The 25,858-nt window shown below is 44.8% G+C and overlaps 2 protein-coding genes across 7 annotated transcripts in view; one reads left to right on the forward strand and one right to left on the reverse strand.

Moving 5' to 3' along the window:
- Positions 1-24,610, forward strand: part of KIF24 (kinesin family member 24) — an 85,128-nt gene extending 60,518 nt beyond the window's left edge. For 4 of the 5 annotated variants that reach the window (XM_023545183.2, XM_003407626.4, XM_023545185.2 and 1 more), the window contains 5 exons: positions 8,305-8,376; positions 10,458-10,567; positions 15,946-18,171; positions 19,442-19,535; positions 20,077-24,610. In XM_023545183.2, coding sequence (XP_023400951.1) covers positions 8,305-8,376; positions 10,458-10,567; positions 15,946-18,171; positions 19,442-19,535; positions 20,077-20,214 — 2,640 coding nt within the window. In that variant the 3' untranslated portion in view covers positions 20,215-24,610. Of the gene's footprint in view, positions 1-8,304; positions 8,377-10,457; positions 10,568-15,945; positions 18,172-19,441; positions 19,536-20,076 lie in introns of those variants that run through there. The other variant, XM_023545184.2, reaches the window with a different exon arrangement.
- The window catches only part of UBAP1 (ubiquitin associated protein 1), an 86,262-nt gene continuing 85,008 nt past the window's right edge, over positions 24,605-25,858 (reverse strand). For both annotated transcript variants that reach the window (XM_003407310.4, XM_010587866.3), the window contains exon 7: positions 24,605-25,748. In XM_003407310.4, coding sequence (XP_003407358.1) covers positions 25,608-25,748 — 141 coding nt within the window. In that variant the 3' untranslated portion in view covers positions 24,605-25,607. The remainder of the gene's footprint in view (positions 25,749-25,858) is intronic.

A 25,858-nucleotide genomic window follows, 5' to 3' on the forward strand; every position in this document is an offset into this window, starting at 1 on the left:
TCTCCCCTCCAGACAGGAGAGGCCAACACAGTCTCATGTGCCTACTTGATCCAAGAAGCTCACACTTCACCAGTATCATTTTCTATCCCATACTCCAGTCCAATCCCTGTCTGAAGAATTGGCTTTGAGAATGGTTCCTGTCTTGGGCTAACTGAAGCTCTGGGGACCATGACCTCCGGGGTCCTTCCAGTCTCAGTCAGACCATTAAGTCTGGTCTTTTTTTGAGAATTTGGGATCTGCATCCCACTGCTCTCCTGTTCCCACAGGGTTCTGTGTTGCGTTCCCTGTCAGGACAGTCATTGGTTATACCCGGGCACCATCTAGTTCTTCTGGGCTCAGTCTAATGTAGTCTCTGGTGTATGTGGCCCTTTCTGTCTCTTGTGCTCATAATTACCTTGTGTCTTTGGTGTTCTTCATTCTCCTTTGTTCCAGGTGGGTTGAGATCAATTGATGCATCTTAGATGGCCGCTTGCTAGCGTTTAAGACCCGAGATGCCACTCTTCAAATTGCGATGCAGAATGTTTTCATAATAGATTTTATTATGGCAATTGACTTAGATGCCCCCAGAAACCATGGTCCCCAAACCCCTGCCCCTGTACGCTGGCCTTCCAAGCGTTCAGTTTATTCAGGAAACTTCTTTGCTTTCGGTTTAGTCTAGTTGTGCTGACCTCTCCTGTACTGTGAACTCAGCATATTTTTTTTTTAATTTTATTGTGCTTTAAGTGAAAGTTTACAAATCAAGTCAGTCTCTCACACAAACACCTGTATACACCTTGCTACACACTCCCAATTACTCTCACCCTAATGAGACAGCCGGCTCTCTCCCTCCACTCTCTCTTTTCGTGTCCATTTTGCCTGCTTCTAACCCCCTCCACCCTCTCATCTCCCCTCCAGGCAGGAGATGCCAACATAGTCTCAAGTGTCCACCTGATCCAAGAAGCTCACTCCTCACCAGCATCCCTCTCCAACCCCTTGTCCACTCCAATCCACATCTGAAGAGTTGGCTTCGGGAATGGTTCCTGTCCTGGGCCAACAGAAGGTCTGGGGGCCATGACCACCAGGGTCCTTCCAGTTTCAGTCAGACCATTAAGTCTGGTCTTATGAGAATTTGGGGTCTGCCTCCCAGTGCTCTCCTACTCCCTCAGGGGTTCTCTGTTGTGTTTCCTGTCAGGGCAGTCATTGGGTGTAGCCAGGCACCATCTAGCTCTTCTGGTCTCAGGATGATGTAGTCACTGGTTCATGTGCCCCTTTCTGTCTCTTGGGCTTGTAATCACATTGTGTCCTTGGTGTTCTTCATTCTCCTTTGATCCAGGTGGGTTGAGACCAATTGATGCATCTTAGATGGCTGCTTGCTAGCATTTAAGACCCCAGACGCCACACTTCAAAGTGGGATGCAGAATGTTTTCTTAATAGATTTTATTATGCCAATTGACTTAGACGTCTGCTGAAACCATGGTCCCCAGGCCCCTGCCCCTGCTATGCTGGCCTTCAAAGCATTCAGTTTATTCAGGAAACTTCTTTGCTTTTGGTTTTGTCCAATTGTGCTGACCTCCCCTGTATTGTGTGTTGTCTTTCCCTTCACCTAAAGTAGTTCTTATCTACTATGTAATTAGTGAATGCGCCTCTCCCACCCTCCCTCCCTCCCTCCCCCAATCTCGTAACCACGAAAGAATGTTTTCTTCTCAGTTTAAACTATTTCTCAAGTTCTTATAATAGTGGTCTTAGACAACATTTGTCCTTTTGCAACTGACTAACTTCACTCAGCATAATGCCTTCCAGGTTCCTCCATGTTGTGAAATGTTTCACAGAATCCTCACTGTTCTTTATGGATGCGTAGTATTCCATTGTGTGAACATACCGTAATTTATTTATCCATTCATCTGTTCATGGGCACCTTGGTTGCTTCCATCCTTTTGCTATTGTAAATAGTGCTGCAGTAAACATGGGTGTGCATACATCTGTTCGTGTAAAGGGTCTTATTTCTCTAGGATATATTCCAAGGAGTGGGATTGCTAGATCGTGTGGTAGTTCTATTTGTAGCTTTTTAAGGAAGCACCAAATCTATTTCCAAAGTGGTTGTACCATTTGACATTCCCACCAGCAGTGTAGAAGTGTTCCAGTCTCTCCACAGCCTCTCCAACATTTATTATTTTGTGTTTTTTGGAGTGAGATGAAATCTCATTGCAGTTTTGATCTGCATTTCTCTAATGGCTAATGATCGTGAACATTTCCTCATATAGCCGTTAGCTACCTGAATGTCTTCTTTAGTGACGTGTCTATTCATATCTTTTGCCCATTTTTAATTGGGTTATTTGTCTTTTTGCAGTTGAGTTTTTGCAGTATGATGTAGATTTTAGAGATCAGGTGCTGATCAGAAATGTCATAGCTAAAAACTTTTTCCCAGTCTGTAGGTAGTCTTTTTACTCTTTTAGTGAAGTCTTTGGATAAGCATAGGTGTTTGATTTTAGGAGCTCCCAGTTATCTAGTTTTTCTTTTACATTCTTTATAATGTTTTATATACTGTTTATGCCATGTATTAGGGCTCCTAGCATCGTCCCTATTTTTTCTTCCATGATCTTTATCATTTTAGATTTTATATTTAGGTCTTTGGTCCATTTTCAGTTAGTTTTTGTGCATGGAGTGAGGTATGGGTCTTGTTTGATTTTTTTGCAGATGGATATTCAGTTATGCCAGCACCATTTGTTAAAAAGACTGTCTTTTCCCCATTTAACTGGTTTGGGGCCTTTGTCAAATATCAACTGCTCATATATGGATGGGTTTATATCTGGATTCTCAATAATTCTGTTCCATTGGCCTGTGTATCTGTTGTTGTACCAGTACCAGGGTGTTTTGACTCCTCTGGCAGTATAATAGGTTCTAAAATCAGGTAAAGTAAGGCTTCCCACTTTGTTCTTCTTTTTCAGTAATGCCTTATTTATCCAGGGCCTCTTTCCCTTGCATATGAAGTTGGTGCTTTGTTTCTCCATCTCATTGAAGAATGTCGCTGGGATTTGGATCAGAATTGCATTAAATGTATAGATCGCTTTTGGTAGAATAGACATTTTTATAATGTGAAGTCTTCCTATCCACGAGCAAGTATGTTCTTCCACTTATGTAAGTCTCTTTGGATTTCTTGCGGAAGTGTACTGTAGTTTTCTTTGTATAAGTCTTTTACATCTCTGGTAAGATTTATGCGTAAGTATTTTATCTTCTTGGGGTCTACTGTAAACGGCATTGATTTGGTGATTTCCTCTTCGATGTTCTTTTTGTTGATGTAGAGGAATCCAAATGATATTTATATGTTTATCATGTATCCTGATACTCTGCTGATCTCTTCTATTAGTTTCAGTAGTTTTGTTGAGGATTCCTTAGGGTTTTCTGTGTATAAGATCATGTCATCTGCAAATAGAGATACTTTTACTTCTTCCTTGCCAATCTGGATGCCCTTTATTTCTTTATCTAGCCTAATTGCTCTGGCTAGGACTTCCAGCACAATGTTGAATAAGAGTGGAGATAAAGGCATCCTTCTCTGGTACCCGATCTCAGTGGGAATGTTTTCAGGCTCTCTCCATTTAGGGTGATGTTGGCTGTCGGCTTTGTATAAATGCCCTTTATTATGTTAAGGAATTTTCCTTCTATTGCTATTTTGTTGAGAGTTTTTATCATGAATGAGTGTTGAACTTTGTCAAATGCCTTTTCGGCATCAATTGATAAAATCAGGTGATTCTTGTCTTTTGTTTTATGTGGTGGAATACATTAATTGTCTTTCCAATGTTGAACCATCCCTGCATACCTGGTATGAATCCCACTTGGTCATGGTGAATTATTTTTTTGATATGTTGTTGAATTCTATTGGCTAGAATTTTGTTGAGGATTTTTGCATCTACATTCATGAGGGATATAGGTCTATAATTTTTCTTGTGGTGTCTTTTACCTGGTTTTGGTATCAGGGATGTGGTGGCTTCATAGAATGAGTTTGGTAGTATTCTTTCCTTTTCTATGCTCTGAAATACCTTTAGTAGTGGTGGTGTTAACTCTTCTCTGATAGTTTGGTAGAACTCTGCAGTGAAGCCGTCTGGACCAGGGCTTTTTTTTTTTTGTTGGGAGTTTTTTGATTAGCTTTTCAATCTCTTCTTTTGTTACGGGTCTATTTAGTTGTTCTACCTCTGTTTGTGTTAGTTTAGGTAGGTAGTGTGTTTCTAGGAATTCATCCATTTCTTCTAGGTTTTTGAATTTGTTTGAGTCTAGTTTTTCGTGGTAACCTGGTATGATTCTTTTCATTTCAGTTGGGTCTGTTGTAATATCACCCCTCTCATTTCTTATTTGGGTTATCTGCTTCCTCTCCTGTTTTTCTTTTGTCAGTTTGGCCAGTGGTTTATCAATTTTGTTGATTTTTTCAAAGAACCAGCTTTTGGTCTTTTTAATTCTTTCAATTGTTTTTCTGTTTTCTATTTCATTTAGTTCAGCTCTAATTTTTATTATGTGTTTTCTTCTGGTGCCTGTGGGTTTCTTTTGTTGCTCTCCATTTGTTCAAGTTGTAGGGATAATTCTTTGATTTGGGCCCTTTCTTCTTTTTGGATGTGTGCATTTATTGATATAAATTGGCCTCTGAGCACCGCTTTTGCTGTGTTCCAAAGGTTCTGATAGGAAGTGTTTTCATTCTCATTGGATTCTCTGAATTTCTTTATTCCATCCTTAATGTCTTCTATAATCCAGTCTTTTTTGAGCAGGGTATTGTTCAGTTTCCAAGTGTTTGATTTCTTTTCCCTGCTTTTCCTGTTATTGATTTCCACTTTTATGGCCTTATGGTCAGAGAAGATGCTTTGTAATATTTCAATGTTTTGGATTCTGCTAAGGCTTGCTTTATGACCTAATATGTGGTCTATTCTAGAGAATGTTCCATGTGCACTAGAAAAGAAAGTATAGTTGGTTACTGTTGGGTGGAGTGTTCTGTATATGTCCAGGAGGTCAAGTTGGTTGATTGTGGCATTTAGATCTTCCGTGTCTTTATTGAGCTTCTTTCTGGATGTCCTGTCCTTCACCAAAAGTGGTGTGTTGAAGTCTCCTACTGTAATTGTGAAGCTGTCTATCTCACTTTTCAATGCTGATAGAGTTTGTTTTATGTATCTCGCAGCCCTGTCATTGGGTGCATAAATATTTAATATGGTTATTTCTTCTTGGTGTATTGTCCCTTTAATCATTATATAGTATCCTTCCTTATCCTTTCTGATGGATTTAACTTTAAAGTCTATTTTGTCAGAAATTAATATTGCCACTCCTGCTCTTTTTTGATTGTGTTTTGCTTGATATATTTTTTTCCTTCTTTTGAGTTTTAGTTTGTTTGTGTCTCTAAGTCTAAGGTGTGTCTCTCGTATGCAGCATACAGATGCATCTTGTTTTTTAATCCATTCTGCCACTCTCTATTTCTTTATTGCTGCATTTAGTCCATTTACATTCAGGGTAATTATGGATAGGTATGAATTTAGTGCTATCATTTTGATGTCTTTTTTTGTGTGTTGACAGTTTCTTTTTCCCACTTGATTTCATGTGCTGAGTAGATTTTCTTTTTATATTGTCCTTTCTTCATATTCATTGTTGTTGATTTTGTTTCTGCTGAGTCTGTATTCTTCCCTTGTATTTTATTTTGATGAGTAGGATAGTATGTCTCCTTTGTGGTTACCTTATTAATTACACCTATTTTTCTAAATTTAAAAGTTTTATTTCTTTGTATCGCCTTATCTTCCTCTGCATATGGAAGGTGTATGATTACATTTCTTAGTCCCTCTTTATTATTTTAATGTTGTCTTCTTTTATATAACATCACCATTACCCTGTGTTGGGCTTTTTTTTTTTTTAATCTTGCTTTGTTTTTTTGGATTTCCCTGTCTGGGTTGACTTCTGGTTGCTCTGCCCAGTGTTCTAGTCTTGGGTTGATACCTGATACTGATTTTCTAACCAAAGAACTCCCTTTAGTATTTCTTGTAGTTTTGGTTTGGTTTTTACGAATTCCCTCAACTTGTGTTTATCTGGAAATATCTCAATTTCACCTTCATATTTGAGAGACAGTTTTGATGCCTATATGATTCTTGGTAGGCAATTTTTTTCCTTCAATTTTTAAATATGTCATCCCATTGCTTTCTTGCCTGGCTTCTGCCTGCCAATAAGAATAAGCTCGAACTACTTCTGCCGAGTAGTTCGAGCTTATTCTTATTGGCTCTCCTTTGTAGGTGACTTTTCGTTTATCCCTCGCTGCTCTTATAATTGTCTCTTTATCTTTGGTTTTGGCAAGCTTGATTATAATATGTCTTGGTGACTTTCTTTTAACATCTACCTTATGTGGAGTTCGATGAGCATCTTGGATAGATATCTTCTCATCTTTGACAATATCAGGGAAGTTTTCTGCCAACAAATCTTCAACAATTCTCTCTGTATTTTCTGTTATCCCTCCCTGTTCTGGTACTCCAATCACTCATAGGTTATTTCTCTTCATAGAGTCCCACATGATTCTTAAGGTTTCTTCATTTTTTTTAATTCTTTTATCTGATTTTTCTTCAAGTATATTAGTGCCAAGTGATTTATCTTCGAGTTCAGAAATTCTAGCTTCTACTTGCTCAATTCTGCTCCTCTGACTTTCTGCTGAGTTATCTAATTCTGTAATTTTATTGTTAATCTTCTGAATTTCTGGTTGCTGTCTGTCTATGGATTTTTCCAGCTTATTAAACTTTTCATTATGTTCCTGAATAATCTTTCTAATTTCTTCAGTTGCTGTATCTGTGTGTTCCTTGGCTTGTTCTGAATATGGCCTCATTTCCTTCCTTATGTGTTGAAGGTTTCTGTATATCAATCTTTTGTAATCTGTCTCTGGTAATTCCAGGAAGGCACTTTCATCTAGAAGAGTCCTTGATTCTTTATTTTGAGAGCTTGTTGAGGCAATCATGGTCTGTTTATTTATGTGACTCGATATCGACTGTTGTCTCCAAGTCATCTGTAAGTTATTAGTTTATTTTATGTTTGCTTACTGTGTCATAGCTTCTTGCTTTGTTTTGTTTTTATATGCCCAAATGGGTTGCTTGAGTGAGCTAGTTCGATTATTTTCACCTTTGGAGCTCTGACGCCCTGTCCCCAGATGGTTAGAGCTGTTACCAGGTCTGTTCACTTTCCTTGTATGACTTTAGCTCAGGTGTCCAGGTAGGTGATCATAAAGAGTGTGGTACACAATTGTGAGTAGGCTGTGTGGCTGGCTGCTTCTCCCTGAGGAAACTGCAGCTGAATGCTACTACCAGTCCTTCGTAGCTACTCCTGGGAATGGTGCCTGAGGGATCCCAGCTATTCAGGTCCGGCACCTCCCCTCCACTTCTGAACTGTCTCTCCCCCACTCTGCCACTCAGTCCATTTTCTAACTTTGCGTTTGATGTTCAGGCTTCTAGCTCGTTTCACTTGTTTTTTCGGGTCTTTGTTGTAAGAAGGATCACCAGAAGTGTCTGGCTATTCTGCCATCTTGGCCTGCCTCCTTCTCTTCCTTTTCATTTACTGCCTTTTAGCCAAGATGCGTGACTCAGCCTGAGAAGAAATAGGGGAAGGGCTCCGCTCCCTCATCCTGCCTCCCCAACCCCGCTTTCTGCTGTTTCTCATGGGCATGATGCCCCTGCAGGTCTACACATCTGGGGCTCTGCTGGCACTACCGATGTCCAATGAGCACTTTGCATTGTGGGGCTATGCCCAGGAGCAAGTGACATCCCCTTTCCTTTGAGCCGCAGTCCCTGCTTTTCTAAGGTGAGGGGGTAGTCCTAGGTGATTTCTCAAGTCCCTCCCAGCTCTGACTTTCTAGAATTACTCCTGCTCCATTCAATCAATTTATATCTGAATGCACACTTGAATGTAGGTATGGGGGGGAGGGGATAGGGAATGAGTATAGATATTTTATCCACTCAAGTATATATATAGTTGGGAAGAGGAGAGAAAGGGAGCCAGCAAGCCAGAACTACCTCCTATCTTCCCACCACAGAAGCTTGGACTCTGGTTCCTGATGGTAGGTCCCTTGGTTCATAGCTCCCTTGCCATCAGCTAAGAGGTAATTCTAGGATCACAGCCTCTAATTTGGGAGGTCCTAAGCTAGGCCGCACAGGATAGTGTTTTCCATACAACATGATTTTTCTTGGTGAACAGGAAACCACCAGGACATTTTGACTTCCTTTTGGAGAATTGCCTGAGTATGGTTTATTATATATTATATACATAGCATCTGATCTTTCTGTCTTTGCTTGCAATATCTGATTTGCTTGTTCCTGTTCTCCCACTTTGCAGCTGAAGGAATGTATCCGAGCACTGGATCAGGAACACACCCACACTCCCTTCAGGCAAAGCAAGTTAACTCAGGTAAAGTTAAATGTGAGCTTTGAGTATGTTGTGTTTCATTCATTTGTTCCTTTTCCATTTATTTGTTCATTCAGCAGAGCATCCACTGTGAATGAGGCATGATGCTAGGCACAGAGGGGAAAAGAGAAAGGAAGGAGTCCCTCTCGTCTAGTAGGAGAGAGGGACATACTCAGGCAGAGATACCTGCAGAACAAAAAGGCCGATGTGGGCAGCAGCCTCGCTGGCAAAAGAACATGCAGCAGCCCTCTTCTGGTCACCACCCAACAGCTGCCTGTTTATTTCCACTGTACATAAACTTTGTCGATTTTGTTAAATCTCTTAGCTTTTGAAGGGGTTATAGCTGCACTTGGTACTTCCTTGCCTATAAGATTTAGACCAGTGTCTCAGGACAAAAAATAATGACTGCAGTTAAAAAGAATAAGATATATTTATCTACATCTGCTGATAGGAAAAATGGCCAAGATCTCTTGTTATGTGAAAAATAAGCTCTAGAACAGTACAATAATATGATTGCCTTTGTGATTTTAAAACATTTTTTCTATTATATATGTAGCCACACAGGAAAAAACATCCAGAAAGATACAGAACAGTTAACTTTGGTTACATGTGGAGAGTAGTAAGGGGGATAAAGGTAGAACTTAAACTTCTTACTTTACACCCTTATGTATGGGGTAGCCACCTATTATTGTTTGTATAATTTAGAAAAAAAAAATCAATGAAAGGAAAAATTTATTTACATGTGAACTGTGTTATTATGGGTGTCAGAACTGTACGTAATAATTATTTCTAGTGGTTTTCTGTCATGAAAATGTGCTTTAGTAATGGAACACACCAATAGACATTAAGTCTGCATCAGTAGTGGCTGCAGAAGAGTGGCTGTGCAGGGACCTCCATGGGTATGAACAGCTGCAAAGACAGGTTACAGATGTCCCAGGCTGGGCTCTGCACATGTCCTTGCACACTGGGGGACAGACTAGGTGGGGAGATATCTAGGAGAGGAGCTTTGTAGTCTGCAGAATGAAGCCAGCCCAGCTTTCAGAGTAGTTTCCACTTTGTGCAGCTAAACTAGCAACTCCCCAGGACCAGGGACAGAACCTGTAACGAGGTAGCTCCTTACTAGTTAGAACTGGCCATTCTATGGCTTAGATTGTATCTTCTCAAACATGATTTCAACCAGGAACCTCCCATAGATGGTTGGTCCTGATTCTGACATTGGCTCTATTATTTTTTTTTAAAAGCTCTCTATCTGCAGAAAATGTTTCAATTTAATAAAAAAAAAAAAAATTCAAACAGTACATACAAGTACAAAGATAAAGTTAAAAGATACCTTAAAATCTCACCTCCCAGTGATAAATACTGCTACATTTTGGTGAACATCCTTCCAGGCCTCTCCCTGCCCATATAGCCACACAGAAAGCCATGTGTAGAGCTTTATGGAATCAGACACATTTTTTACTCAAAGGTAAGTTTCAGATATATCCCCATGTACTAAATGCAAGATATATATAATCATTTTAATGGTTGTATTGTATTCATTTTATAACTATTTAGTTGTTCCCTATTTAAAGACTCTGAGTTTATTTCCAATTTTAGTATTATAAACAATATTGTGATGAATATCTTTGTTTACACCTTTTTTTTTTTTTTTCCTGTCAATTGAGCAATTATTTCCTTACAGTCAAGACCTGGGAGTATGATCGCCAAACCAATAGTATGCATGTTTTTCCATTTTGGTACATACTGTAAATGCCTCGGAGAACTTGTACCAGTTCATGGTACATGGTACCTGGACAGTGTAGGAGAGTGCCCATTTCCGTGTACTTTACCAGGGCAGCGTGTTGTCAGTTTTAATTTTATAGTTGAAACGTATTCGTTTTTTAATAGTTTATTTGTATTTCTTTGATTAGCGGCAAAATGAGTGCCTTTTTCCGTGTTTTTTGGTCATTTGTATTTCTTCTTTTCTGGATTGCATTTTGTGGACAGAGGGGGACTATGGCCCAGTGTCCTGCATGTAATAAGTAGTCAGTAAGCCCTTTGTAAGTTGACTCTTCATTCACTGACCTGCCTTCTGTTTTGGACAGGTCCTGAAGGACTCTTTCATTGGTAATGCCAAAACCTGCATGATTGCCAACATCTCACCAAGCCACATGGCCACTGAGCACACTCTGAATACCTTGCGCTATGCTGACCGGTGAGTTGGCTTCCTGATAGCAGGTCATGTCTGTGCATGCATGTCTCTCAACACACATAGAGCTCTGACTTTGAGCTCCACAAGCTTATTCTTAGACCTTAATATGCAATTGGTCATTTGAGGAATGTGACCATATAGGCCCTGCCGTTTGCAAGTGTGACAAGTGAAAGACAACACATTCACTTGTTCAGGAGTTGACTCTACTACTCTACCATATCAGTGGCTTTTAAATGGCTAGCGGGAGATGAAATATTTCTCTAGGGTAGAAGGGTCAGTGAGGTCTTCTTCCTGCTGGGTTCAGCCCTAGAATAGAATATATACTACCGGCATATATTTAGAATCACTTTGAGCCATGTAGGTTCAGAAGCAGCCAAACTAGACATGTTACAGAAGGGTAAACCGAGGCACGGAGAAAGGCAAGAACTTTTCAAGGGTTTATCAGGAGTTGGTGGCAGAGCTGGCACTTCTGACTGCCTGTTCAGAGCTCTTTCTGGTGTGACTTTGGTATCTACCAGGGTCCTGTTCATCTCTTACTCTGTGGTCACATATGTTCTTATGAGGGGTGAAGATGTTCTCATTATCGTCCTTTCCTTTGGCTGCTTTGCTTCCTGGTCCTGTTTTGAATCTTCCTCTTCAGTCTCCCAGAAGCTGTCTCCAAGATTAAGAGACTATTTGAGGGAAACCTGTTTTTTATTACTGCTGAGGCATCTATAGTATCCATGACATTTTATGAGACTATTGGGAGGGAAAGATGAGCTATCATTTAAGTTCCATGAGAACAGAAACCTTATTTTTCTTTTTCTCCATTGTATTCCTGGTGCCGAGACAGTACTTGGTAGATGCTAGTTCTAATAAACACTCAACAGATGTTTATGAGTGAAAGAAGGAATGCCTTCTGGATGCCAGGCCTTGAGTGAGGCTCTCCATGTACCTTATCTCATTTAATAGGAGAGGCAGTTGACAAATGGTTTCTGAGTAGGCTCTGGAGTCAATATCCTGACTCTGCCATGAGATAGCTGAGTTTTCAACTTCTCTTGGCCACAGTTTCCTCGCCTGTAAAAACATAAAACTAAACCTGTTGTTGTCGAGTCAGTTCCAACTCATAGCAACCTTATAGGATGGAGTAGAACTGCCCCATAGGGTATCCAAGCCTGTAATCTTTATGGAAGCAGATTGCCACATTGGCTGGTGGGCTCAAAACTTGAAGTTTAAAAACTTCACCTAAAAGGAAAGACAGCACACAATACAGGGAATGTCAGTACAATTGGACTAAACCAAAAGCAAAGAAGTTTCCTGAATAAACTGAATGCTTCGAAGGCCAGCATAGCAGGGGCAGGGGTCTGGGGACCATGGTTTCAGGGGACATCTAAGTCAATTGGCATAATAAAATCTATTAAGAAAACATTCTGCATCCCACTTTGAAGTGTGGCGTCTGGGGTCTTAAACGCTAGCAAACAGCCATCTAAGATGCATCAGTTGGTCTCAACCCACCTGGATCAAAGGAGAATGAACACCAAGGACACAAGATGATTACGACCCCAAGAGATAGAAAGGGCCACATGAACCAGAGGCTACATCATTCTGAAACCAGAAGAGCTAGATGGTGCCCAGCTACACCCGATGACTGCCCTGACAGGGAACACAACAGAGAACCCCTGAGGGAGCAGGAGAGCACTGGGTTGCAGACCCTAAATTCTCATAAGACCAGACTTAATGGTCTGACTGAGACTGGAAGGACCCCGGTGGTCATGGCCTGCAGACCTTCTGTTGGCCCAGGACAGGAACCATTCCCAAAGCCAACTCTTCAGACATGGATTGGAGTGGACAAGGGGTTGGAGAAGGATGCTGGTGAGGAGTGAGCTTCTTGGATCAGGTGGACACTTGAGACTATGTTGGCATCTCCTGCCTGGAGGGGAGATGAGAGGGTGGAGGGGGTTAGAAGCTGGCGAAATGGACATGAAAAGGGAGAGTGGAGGGAGAGAGCCGGCTGTCTCATTAGGGGGAGAGTAATTGGGAGTGTGTAGCAAGGAGTATATGGGTTTTTGTGTGAGAGACTGACTTGATTTGTAAACTTTCACAATAAAAATTATTTAAAAAAAAAAAAAAGCTACGAGTTAAAAACTTCACCTAAAAACTTAAAGTTAGTGAAACCCCTCTACCTCCCTCCCTCCCTCCCCACTTTCATAACCATCAAAGAACATTTTCTTCACCGTTTAAACTGTTTTTCGAGTTCTTATAATAGTGGTCTCATACAATATTTGTCCTTTTGCAACTGACTGATTTCACTCAGCATAAGTGAAATTAGGGAGGGAGAGGGGTTTTCACTAATTAGATAGTAGATAAGAACTATTTCAGGTGAAGGGAAAGACAACACACAATACAGGAGAGGTTAGCACAACTGGACTAAACCAAAAGCAAAGACGTTTCCAGAATAAGCTGAACGCTTCGAAGTCCAGCGTAGCAGGGGTGGGGGTTTGAGGACTGTGATTTCAGGGGACATCTGAGTCAATTGGCATAATAAAATCTATTAAGAAAACATTCTGCATCCCACTTTGGAGAGTGGTGTCTGGGGTCTTAAGTGCTAGCAAGAGGCCATCTAAGATGCATCAATTGATCTCAGCCCACCTGGAACAAAGGAGAATGAGAAACACCAAAGACACAAGGTAATTATGAGCCCAAGAGACAGAAAGGGCCACATAAACCAGAGAGTACATCAGCCTTAGACCAGAAAAACTAGATGGTGCCCGGCTATAACCGATGACTGCCCTGACAGGGAACACAACAGAGAACCCCTGAGGGAGCAGGAGAGCAGTGGGATGCAGACCCCAAATTCTCGTAAAAAAACCAGACTTAATGGTCTGACTGAGACTAGAAGGACCCCGGAGGTCATGGTCCCCAGACCTTCTGTTAGCCCAAGACAGGAACCATTCCCAAAGCCGAGTCTTCAAACAGAGATTGGACTGGAGTAATGGGATAGAAAATGATACTGGTGAGGAGTGAGCTTCTTGGATCAAGTAGACACTTGAGACTATGTGGGCAGCTCCTGTCTGCAGAAGAGATGAGAGGGCAGAGGGGGTCAGAAGGTGGCTGAATGGACAAGAAAATAGTGAGTGGAGGGAAGGAGTGTGCTGTCTCATTAGAAGGAGAGCAACTAGCAATATATACAAGGTGTATGTAAGTTTTTGTATGAGAGACTGACTTGGTTTGTAAACTTCCACTTAAAGCACAATAAAAATTAAAAATAAATAAAAACTTAAAGTTCTTTACCCCCACGTATCCATCACCCAGTTTCAACAACTATGAACTCCAAGCCAGCCTTGTTTCATACCTGCCACCTACTCCTCAAATCTCAGACACATCATATCAGTTTCTTGAAGTTCTTAACTTTTCGTGATCAGGACCAGAGAATAAGATATTGCCTCTCAGTGCTTCAGTAAAAGAAGTCGAAATGACCGTTTCTCATAAGGGATAGATTGGGTATAATTGAGAAATTAAGTTGAAATAATTTTGGCTTTTTAAAAAAAGAATAGAAAAAGTACAATAGAATTAATCTCTCCCATTCAAAGTAGTCCGATAAATTTTTGAAAATAAATGTGAAAGCCGTTTGTTTTATGTGCTTAAATTAGGCCTATTAAAATTAATTTTAGATAATTTTATGTAAAAATCTATAAACACAAATTTACCCCCTCTGATTTAAAATTCTCGTCTCTCTGTATACTAGAAGAATATTGCTAAATAGTCCAAAAATAAAGACTCCAGTGTCAGAAGAGAACTCCATACAGTTTATTGGCAGGAGTGATTTTGGTAAACAGACAGAATACCCTGAAAACCTTTAGCATCAATGACCAGATTGCTTGTAAGATTCCTTCTGGCACTCAGGTTTCTAGAACTATTTACTATGACTCCTAAGAGGAAGATTTGGTGTTTGACTCTTAGGGAAACTAAAATAAAGCTGAGTCTTTGTAAGAGGAAGCAATTTGGAACCGTCTAGATTTGCTGTGGTTCCTCTCAGCCCATTCCTTGTGCGTATGCCCTATTGCAATATCTAAGGTCCACAGACATATCTCATGTGTATTTATTCATACCCCACATCTCTTTGCTCACCTACGTTACTTGCGTTTCAGGCCTAAAGGGAAGATTTAAATCAAGTCTCAGTGTAGCCTTACCATCTTGGTTTTCAGAAATGTCCAAGGAGTCATTTGGCTCTCATTAAAAAAAAAACCCAGTGCTGTCTAGTCGATTCTGACTCATAGCAACCCTATAGGACTGAGTAGAACTGCCCCATAGAGTTTCCAAGGAGCGCCTGGTGGATTCGAACTGCCAACCCTTGGGTTAGCAGCCGTAGCACTTAACCATTATGCCACCAGGGTTTCCTGGCTCTCATCGTGGGTAGAATTAAAACCAAAAATATAGAAAAGCTATGTTCCAGCAGCTTACTAAGCAGTAGTACTGCTCCCTCATAAATAGGGAGTCTTAATGTAGAAACTACATATTTGCTTGATGCTGTTTTGTAATTCTAAATTCTTACAGTGTTTTTATTTTGTTTTAAGTATCACAGAGCAATAGACTCTGATTTTGGCAACTGAATTCTAGCAGAGATCTAATTCTGGATTTTTCTATGCTCCCTAAAATTCCCTTGTGCTTCTCAACCAGGGATGATCATGCCCCCCAGGGAACATTCAGCAATGTCTGGAGACAGTTTTTATTGTCAGGACTGAGGAGAAGTACTACTGGAATCTAGTAGGTAGAGACCTGGGGTGCTGCTAAAAATCCTACAATGCACAGGACAGCTTCTGCAACAAAGAATTTTCTGGCCTAAAATGTCAGTAGTGCTAAGGTTAAGAAACCCTGGAATAGACAAACAGTTTCGCCCTTAATGGAATTAGTACCAGCTCCCATATTTCTGGAGTGTTTTTGCTTCCATAAATGCCTAGTAGGTTCAGGGGAACTTATTTTCCCAGAAAAGCCTAAAGGGGATGGTTTGCAGGAGAAGAGGGCTTTGATGGTGGACTAGTGGTGAGTAGTCAACATGGTGCTCTTGAGTTGACCCATCTTCAAGAAGCATGGCATGGATCTTGCTTGCAGTTCTGGGACTGGGTTCCCCTGGCCTGTCCCTTATGTGGGGCTGTGGTGATTTCCAAAACTCTTCTAATCCTGGAATGTGGGTGCGTACTTACATCCTCAGATAAGACACTGGTCTTTCTTGTTCTGGTAAAGGTATCTCCTCCTCAAATAGAATTTCCATTCCCTCTTATTCTCTCTCAGGTAAAATAATAACTTCCAGTCCTTGGAATACTTTCCTTTGGTTTTGTTTTCCCTGAAAACTATAGAATATAATGTGAGAGAATCTACATTTAACATAAAATGGTCATTTACAGGGTGAAAGAACTAAAGAAAGGCATCAAATGTTGTGCTTCAGCTACCACTCGAAATCAGACGTCTGGAAACTCCTCTCCAAAACGAATTCAGAACTCCCCTGTGGCCCTGCCAGGGGACAAGTGTTCTCCCAAAAAAGTCAAGCTAGGACTTCAGCTGTCACTCACAGCGACATCTGGCTCCACGAGAGGGAAAGCCCAGCCTCTGGCTGGTCACCCACCCAACATCCCATTTCCTTCTGTGCCTAAGGCCTCTGGTAGAAGGGGTGGTTCCAGAGGGAGTCCTCCCCAAGAGTGGGTCATTCAGACTAGCCCAGTCAAAGGAACCATGGGGTCTGGACATTTGGCCAAAAAAAAGGCAGAAGAATCGGTACCATTGTGCTCTGAGAAAAATCAAATCAGCAACAAAACTGCCCTTGGGTGGGGAAGCAGGGCTCCTAGGCCAGGAGAAAGCCTGGTGTGTGGTAAGCTGCCTGCCAAGTGCAAGAAAGTGCAGACTGTGCAGCCAGTGCAGAAGCAGCTTGTGTCCCGAGCTGCGCTCTCCTTTGGCGACCTCCACCACTTAGCAGAGCAGAGTCAGGACAGCAAGGGGTGCGCCCTCGCCAGGCCTGCCTCCGAAGCTTGGACACACGTCCCCCCACATCAGAAAGAGAGGGAGGAACATTTGCGCTTTTATCACCAGCAATTTCAGCAGCCACCTCTCCTCCAACAGAAGTTTAAGTACCAACCACTGGAAAGGCTTTTATGCCAGTACAGGCCCCAAGAAGGTCTGCTCCCGAATGAGACTGCCCCTCCATTCCGCTCTTATTCTGAGAGCCATGACGGGACCCAAGCTGAAGACCTTGATGACAGCGATTTCAGTGAGGATTCTTTTTCACATGTCTCCAGTCAGAGGACCGCAAAGCAAAGAAACACGCTGGAGAATAGTGAAGACTCGTTTTTCCTTCATCAGGGGGAGCAGGGTGCTGAGGAGCAGGTGGCTGAAAGGCAGCAGAGTCTATTTTTTAGCCCCAGAACAGATGGTGACAAGAAGGATCTAACTGAAAGCTGGATGTGCTCGAGGGACCCCACGAGTTCCGGAACAGCAGTGCTTGATCACGGCTGCAGCCCAAGTCAGGTGCCCTTGGACTGGAGCAGAGAGGGGGACTCCAGCTCCTCAGTGATTTCTCCCAGGAGCAACTTGGCAGAAAAGCCTTACTGCTCACAGGTAGATTTTGTATATACCCAAAAAAGGAGTGGAGATCCAACCTTTGATCTCAGGCAGGATGCCTTCAGAAGTAAGGTTCCTGGGCAGGTTAAGGGCAGCTTACCATCACCAGAAGAGGACAGTTTCATTGTCTCACTGTCCCACATTGCAGTTCCTGGGTCCCCAAACCAAAGACACACAGTCACCACACCTTTGACAGAAGTCAGCCAAGATAGCCCAACTCTAATGACCAGAACAGTGAAAAATAATGACCCTTGCCAAGGAGAAGACTCTGGCGGAGAATCAGGCACATGCTCTGAATATGCTTCTGGACTTATGGCTCCCCTCTCGGTGTCCCTCCTGGAGAACCCAGACAATGAGGGCTCACCTCCCTTGGGGCATATGGTACAGGATGGGGCTACCCGAGGTCTAGAGGCAGAGGGCACCGGAAGGTCAGTTGTAGGCCTCAGAGTGTCATCTGATGATCAAGAGGCAACTGGGCGCCTGTGGCTCTCTTCTTCTCCCCCTGACAATAAGCCTGGTGGTGATCTTCCAGCTCTGTCCCCATCACCCATCCATCAGCACCCACCTGACAAGCTGTCCAACAAGGATGCTGACCTGGGAGAGGCCTGCCAGGGCAGAGAGACTGCACTCTTCTCCCAGGACCACACAGGTAGCGAGCAGTACGATGCTGACGCTAAGGACCCAGAACTAGGCGTGCCCTGGAGTTTCCCAGGAAAGCCCTTCCCCACTACACACATTGGGAGACCTCACTCTGGGCCTCTGCTCACCCCACAGACAGGAAGCAGTGATGTGGCCAACCAGCGCTGGGCCCAGGAGAGAAAAAACCTGGCAGGGCAGGGTTGGCAGGAACTGGCTTTGTCCACAGACACCATCAAGTTGTCCTGCTACGATGAGGACAAACACATGCTCAAATGCAGGCCGATCCCAAGGTGCTTAGCAAGGCCAGGCTGTGCCCTGGTCCCCAGCTGCTCTGCCAAGATTTCAGGGATACCCCATGAGCCCACCCTGGGGCAAGCACAGTAAGTTGGACTTTCTCCCCAAGTTTGAGCCCCTTTGACACCCCATCCCCCACTCCAGCTCCATGTTCTGTCCTTTCTGGGAATGGCTTTGCTCAGCTCAGTATCAGCTGTACTGTGCCTGGCAGCAGCTTTGTCTAGCTTCACAAGGGAGTCTGCCTAGGTGCATCTGACAAGAGCTGCAGGAATAACACATAGTGGAGCAAGGCCACCAGCATGGGTGGGCCCCCAGCATAGCCAAGCTGAGAGGTGAACAAGAGAAGGGAAGGCCTGCCCCTTAACCAGCCTCTGGCACATGATGAGATCAGAATCCTTTTCTTCATTCTGGAGGGTCTGTGCTCTTGGAAGTACTGCCTAGACAGACGAACCACAGCCCGGTAACCCCCAGAACTAAGACAAGTTGGGAACCTTTCAAGATGAGAAAGGAAAAAATAGGGAGGCTAGTGATTTGGGCCACTCTCCCCAAGGGATGCTGAGAATGGTATAACCAAAAGAAGAGATAGGAAAAGCAGCCTTAGAGGATGTAGGAAAAGGAGACAGAGGGCCCCACTCAGTACCGAGGCCAAGGAGCTGGAAGGGCTGTGGGCTGGATGGGCCTGTGTAGGATGCTTCTTCCATCAGGCTGCACCCTGTGGTAGGGCATCCATTACCTGGGTTAGGTGTCTGCCTAGTGCATGCTGAGACTACAGTCATGGCCATAGACAAAGAGAAGGGGCATGCAGGGATGCACAGGTGAGGAGCCTGCCTCTCTCAGGTGGACAGTCTTGCTGTCTCATGGTCTCTACCCATCAGTAGAGTCTAATAAGACAGCTCCTCCAGCTTCTAGCTTAACTCCGCTGCTCTGGGCCGTGGACCTTCTGTAGGATAGAGAAATGGTGGCCAGCTAGCAGCAGGCCTTACCTTTCCAACTATGCCACTCACAAGGGTCACAGCTCTGAGAGCCTTTTCTGCAGGTAGGCTGTAGAAAACGGGCAGTTCTTGTGGAGGAGCAGCAGCACCCAGCTCTCTCCTGAGTGCCCTCAGTTCAGTTGGAGAGGCAGGAGGCAGCTCAAGAAGCCCATCTCTTTCCCTGTTATCTCCCTAGTCCCTTGACAAGTCCAAGAAGGAACAGGTGAGGGGGAGAAAGATGGTGGTGAACTGGCCCTGGTCAAAGCCTTGACCACTTTGGGCAGAGGCAGTTCCTGGCCTGGAGATGAGGCTCAGCTCCAGGAAACAATGGGAGAAGGAGGGGTGGAAGGCTAAGAGGATTACAGTGTCCTTTCTGGCGTTCCAGGCAGGTGGTGATCCGAGCACACCAGGAACAGCTGGATGAGATGGCTGAGCTGGGCTCCAAGGAGGAGACCCTGATGAACCAGGTGACTTGTGATGTAAGTGGCCTTGGCTGTGCACTTGGGGGCTGAATTAGCCTGCAGCCAGTTTGATGGTCATCCTTGTTTGATGTGCTGATAAGTGGGGCTGCTGTCACACATTAACTGCTGTGAGACCTTGCCTCTTCTCGCCTTTCTAAGGTAGCTTCGAGGTACCTGAGGTACAGGCCAAAGGGGCCAGGCCCATACATATGGGAGATGGTGCTCTGTCCTCACTCCCAGGTGAAAATGCTTTCAGCTGCATCCTTAGCCAGTCTGCCATCCTACTGGCTTGTTGGGGCCCTTCCCTGTGACCGTAACAGTGACCATCCAGCCTGCTGCCTGCCACATGCAGACCAGAGGTACTTCTATCAAAATACCAATGTGTCCTTTAAAACACTCCTCTACTTAGAAAGTCTTTCAGACCCAGAGGAGCAGGCCCCACTCTGTGCCTCGCGATTGCCCTGCAGTTTTCAGCCGGAGGGTCCTGGGCCCTGAAAAACAAATCTGGCAGAGGGCCAGCCAGAGCAAATGCTCCATTTGTCCCTGTTTACTTCCTTAGGATTTTGAAGATTTTGTGACCCAGTTGGATGAAATCATGGCTCTGAAATCCAAGTGCATCCAGAGTCTGAGGAGCCAACTGCAGCTATACCTGGCTTGCCACAGGCTGGCTGCAGCCGAGAGGACGGTGGTGTCCTAGAGCCACATCCTGTACAGGAGAGTGGGGGCAATACAGGAGCCTGTGCTGGGCTCTCGGGCTGGAGGCCTCTGCCAGGCCCTCCCTGCATGTACCAGGACCCACACCCTGGTCCTGCCCATGCTAGCCTCGCCTCAGCCACACAGGGCCGTGGATAGGCCCCCCAGCTCCTCCCTTAGGGGCAGACCTGTCCCTCCTCAGCTCTAAGCACAGGAGCATCTATAAAGAAGGAAGGACCAGGCTGAAGAACTTAATGCAAGTCCTTTTCTGTGGCAGGGAGGCTAGAAGAGTTTGTCTGTACTTATTGTAATTGTCTCTCAGAACACATTTGGGTCTGGTAACCTGGCAGATGCTTCTGAGTTTGGGGATCAGAGGAGGGAGTGGTCAGTGTTAACCTGTCAGAGGTCACAAACTGGGGAAGGCAACATGCTGAGCCCAGGGGCTCTATCAACTGAATTGTCTTTTTTCAAGATTTGGCAAAAAAAACCAAAACATTGTTAATGAGTTGCTGGGGGCTGAGGGGCGAGCTCTCCCCCACCAGCCTTTGGGGATTGTTTGATTTGGGGCTTTAGGTTCGCTTCTGAAAATGTAGTAAAATGAATAAATCTTGACTTGATGTGTCTTTAACAGTAGATGTTACACCTCTAACCCCAGGTTTGTGCTTATAGTTCCCCTCCCTGCCTGCAGCCCAGCATTGAGACAAAAGCGTGTGCCCTGTCTCTGCATTATTCTTCCCCCATCTCTGACTTTTGCCTGATTGACAGCCTGTGTCCAAGTCCAGCCAGGCATCGTGTGCCTGTGGCGGTTCGTGGCTCCTGTCTGAGGCGCCTCACCCCTAAGCCCCATTTTGGCACAAGGTGGGGCCTACTTCTCTGTGTTTGAGATACTTTCTAGGGCTGAAGAGTTGAAGAGCTGGAGGACCTTGGGCAAGTCTGTCGCCTAGCCTCACCTTCATCCAGGATGGCCCCAGCCTCAAGGGACTCAAGGGACTGTGTTCAGTATCTTGACAGTGTTCTAGTCAGTAGTCTGAGACCTCTGAAACAGAATCTACACACTCACACACACAAGCCCTCATCTGAGTTCTGCTTGCTGTGTCTATTTTTAGCAGGAAGTAGCTCAAGACAGAATACAAAGCAGCCACCAGGTGCCAATCACTTTCCAAAGCCATCTGGGGTCAAAGTGAGTTTCATGTGCCACACAGCCTTGGTCCTGATGCCTATATGTGAAACTTTAATTTCTTTCAGGTAAAGGATAATTTTTTTTTTTTTTTTCAGAAGAAACCATTTTATTTTTTTCCAAAGGAAAAAAAGCTGTGTAAATATTAGAGTATAAAACTTGCGCAAGACACAGGAAGGAGGTGGGGTGAGGAACTACGTGACTATGCAAAGAGAAGCACTTAACAGGAGTCAGTACAGGGGAGGGGGTCGTCGCATTGTGTGGACACAGCACAAAACACAGCATGGGCTGCCGCAGGCAGGTTCAAGGACACACGGCTGCACAGAGCCCGCTGCCCACTACCCACTCACCATCATGTAGGAACACCATACTACACTGTTGGCTATTCTGCACCAGTCAGAAGACTAAGGGGTTGCTACACTATTGTAAAGGCTGGGGTGGAGTTCTTTGAACGGGACCCAGAAGGGGGTGGGCAGAGGAAGGTCTGTATACAAGGAGGTATTCGGGGACTTGAACCAGGCTCTAGCCACTGGAGGGTAGTCTGGGGGCCTGAACAGTGGCCTTCACAGAGAAGAAACGGCACCTGGCAACGTGAAGGACGTTGGGGATCGCAGAGGCACTGTGAAGAAGTCCCAATTCTGGGCTGAGACTTTCTACTTACTCCTTGTCTCCTCAACTCAGGGACCAAGAATGGCCTAACTGGCCTCCCTCAATGCTGGGACACCACTGGACCATTCCACCAGCAGCACCTCTGGAATATCCAGCACCCACAGAGGCCCTTCTGACCTCTCCAGGGGACCTGGTCCTGCACTCATTCAGAGCTTCCTCGGACTGTAATGCCGGTTTAAATCCATTGGTCCTGGTAGCTCAACCCAAAGTTTGCTTGCCTGGGATGAGCCCTATATGTGGGAGTGGGGTTCCAGCATGGTGCTTGTTTTATGGTGGAATTTGGGGACCTGCTCAGTGTCCTGGGGATGTAGTGTCTCCTGTAGGACCCTGTTAACTAATGGTCAAGGTTTGTCCTTTCCTCCCTTTCTCCCCACTCCCCATCCACATACATACCCTTTCCTTCTTCATCTCAACACCTCATACTGTCTTGGAACACGCAATGGAGTCTCTTTGTTTGGGGAGGTGGTGGGGAAGCCACAGCATGCAGTGGGAACACCAATGAAAAACAAAAGACTGGTCCCCAGGGTGTTAGGAAGAAGCTTGGTAGCAAAATGCCCTCCCTAAATCCTGCATTCATCAGTACCATGGGGATGGTGACCATGACCCCCAAAGCTTGAGCTTAGTCTCAGGCTTGGGAAGGAGGTTAAGGGACTGGCACCAAACCATGCTTTGGGGTAAGTTTGAGAGTTGGAGAGGCCAAGAGGTCAAGGTGCCCTCCCAACTCTTCAGAACTATGAGTCTTTATACGTCACCTGGTACCTCAATACCCCAGTCATCTTAAGAGGAGCTATTGAAGAAGTGGGGTGGCATGGGTAGGTAGGAGATAAGCAGGGGATGGATGGCCTGATTGAATTTGGAAGATGGAGTTCAGCTATAACTACAGGGGGTGTGATGCATGTTCTAGGTTTCTACACTAACCCACCACCCCCATGGGCACAGTGACTGATTGGATGGGGGTTCTCAGAACTCCCTTCGCATGTTCAGCCTCCTGGGGGGGGGGGAGGGGTGTTAACTGGACACTTATTTCTGTTTCCCAAGAGGATTGTGGCCTTGGCCTCTACCAGCTTTGTGTAGGTAGCCCTGAAATTCTGAGGCCTGGGTACAGGTACGGAGAGGTTGGACTGGTTGGGGAGGGAGGCTGCCCTATGGCTCCAGGCCTGACCTTGTTACTCTTCGTTCAACTTCTTGCTGTTGCCACCTGCCAGGGCCTTGCCATCCCGCTTGCCAGCTTCGTTAGTCAGTGTGGCATTGCTGCCAGGGATGTGCTGCAGAGTAAACAGGGACCCATATCGGGCACTCAAGCCCACGGTGCCAGTGCCCCCTCCCCAGGCAGAACTCCCATCAGCAGTTTCACTGGTGGAAGCCAAGATCATGACTGAAGCATCTCTGCTGTCAAACTGGTTGTTGAGCCAGGTGCTGGTTTCATCGCCATTTTGGAAGCGTGGTCTCTTGAGGGACAGAGCAGACATAAATGCAAGCCTACCCGCCATGAGAGCAACAAGCGAGATCAGACCCCCCCAAGAACAGTGAGGGTGGGAAACAGGAGAGATTGCCCCAGAACTCAAGGATAATTTTTTAAGTTTTTAAAAGGAAGGCTTAATTAAAAAGTCAGGAACCAAACCCACTGCTGTCAGGTCAATTCTGATTCATGGCAACCCTATAGGACAGAGCAGAACTGCCCCATAGTTTCCAAGGAATGCCTGGTGGATTTGAACTGCTGATCTCTTGGTTAGTCGCTGTAGCTCTTAACCACTACACCATTAAAAACCTAAAAACCAAACCCACTGCCGTCAAGTCAATTCCGACCCGTAGGGACCCTACAGGACAGAGTAGAACTGCCCCACAGAGTTTCCAAGGAGCGCCTGGCCGATTTGAACTGCCGACCTCTTGGTTAGCAGCTCTAGCACTCCTGCCACTAGGGTTTCCAAAAATGGCCAGGACAGGGGGCTAAATAAATAGCTCTCTGAGCCTGTAGCAGCCTGGCCCACCACCCTTTGGCAGTCTCTAGCTGTGCCTTACCTGACCAGCAGAGGGTGCTGTGCTTCTAGTTTGGTCTAAGGCTCTACAGCCCCTTCTCACACAACCAGTCATCAAAATTAAGAGATATACCCTAACCAAGACCCCAAGTATATATTAAGTATAAGGACAAGATACTTAAAAGGGATGAAGTCAGTTCCATAGGATACAAAAGCACTGCTCAGGCCTGGTGAGGCAATTTAAACCCAGTCCTGCCTGTCACACAGAGCACATAAATGCCTGATGCTATTCACAGGAGAAAGGACCCCTTCCTCATTTCTGTCCCTGCTCCACAGTCTTTCAGGGAGGAATATGCCCTTGGTCTAGAGACTGAGCTAGGTCAGGGGCGAGCAGTGTTTGCAAACCAAACACTAAGGCTGACTGGAGGGCTAGAGTCTGGGTCCCATAAATGTAGAGTGGGAAGAAAGTAATGACAAAATGGTTAGGTTCTGTTCCGTCCCTTTACCACCATGCCTCTCATTAAAACAGCCCTTATAAAAAAGACAGTTAAGAAAGTTATCACAGCAAGATGCACCTTTTAGATTTTTATTAGTAGTTCTCTCTGAAGAATCAAAATAGTTAGCAAATTACTTTAGATTCATCAAGACTGTATATCCTTTGTATTTAGATCTTTAATGATGTACAACATAATACAAAACAAACCAAAAAGACTGATTCCTAGGACTAGGTGTTACTCATCGTGTCATCCTAAAGCAGTGGGCTGAAGGGAGAGGCTGTTCTCCAAGAATAGAGGTGGAGTTAGTGCTGGGAGACTAAAACCGTGGCTTGTTTTCTCCCCCATTCAGTGTGCTGGGAAGGGGCCAATGACTTCTTAAACCGACAACTGTCTCCTAGAGCAGTAAACCCTGAATAGGAGGGGGCTGTGAGCCAAACCAAGCAAAAAGAAACAGGCTGGGGCAGAGAAGCATGGTGACTGCCTGGCAGAAGAGGCAAACTCAGGGCCCCAAGGGGAAAGGGCATTCTTTGCACCTCAGAGACATTTGCAGACCAGTGTAACACTAGAATACTTTGTTAAAAGTGGGGGGAAATAAAACAAAACCCTGGAAAAACCTTTCAATTGCACTGAACTTGGTTATGAGTTCAGTCCACCACCAGTGAGGCTGAGGTGGGGAGGGTAGTGGGAACACCTAGCCTCAAAGCAGCACTGAGTCTGGCCCTCCCACCCCTTCTCTTTGACTCCTCTTGGCAGGTAGGTGGAGGACATAAAGACCCCAGGAAAACCAGGGCAGTCTCTCTGAAGAGCCGAGGTGGGAAAGACACTTCTCAAATTACAAATACATTTAATAAGGGAGGAGGAGCCAGGACTTTTCTGGGGGCATTCACATGCCCAAGTCTTCCTCATTTTTTCCCCAGCTCAGGGCCTAGGTCATAGCAACTGGCAAGTGCAGTCTCCATACCTGACCTCCCACCCCCAAAATAAAATCCAGAAGTGTGCCCCTTCTTCCCCACAGGTGGGCCCTGCAGGGCCTCCTGGGGGTGGTGGTTCCATGGCAAAGCCTAGGTAGGGCCTGGTCTCAGCTGGCTCCCGCCCGAGCCATGAGGTCTTCCAAAGCATTGTCCTGGTCATTGTTGTGTAAAAGCAAAACTTCCTTAATGTCTTTCAGTTCAAAGCCCATTTCCTTAAATTTGCTCATTAATTGAAGAAACTCCATCATCTAAAGGAGAAAAGAGAATACAGATTAAAGGGATCTATCCGCACAGAACAGCTGAGTGAAGGAGTGTGTATATGGGTGGGAGGGGTGCTCATGGGAGTCTGCATCCTTCA

The sequence above is a fragment of the Loxodonta africana genome, chromosome 9 (assembly GCF_030014295.1).
Source record: "Loxodonta africana isolate mLoxAfr1 chromosome 9, mLoxAfr1.hap2, whole genome shotgun sequence".
In the NCBI taxonomy this organism is placed as follows: Eukaryota; Metazoa; Chordata; class Mammalia; order Proboscidea; family Elephantidae; genus Loxodonta; species Loxodonta africana.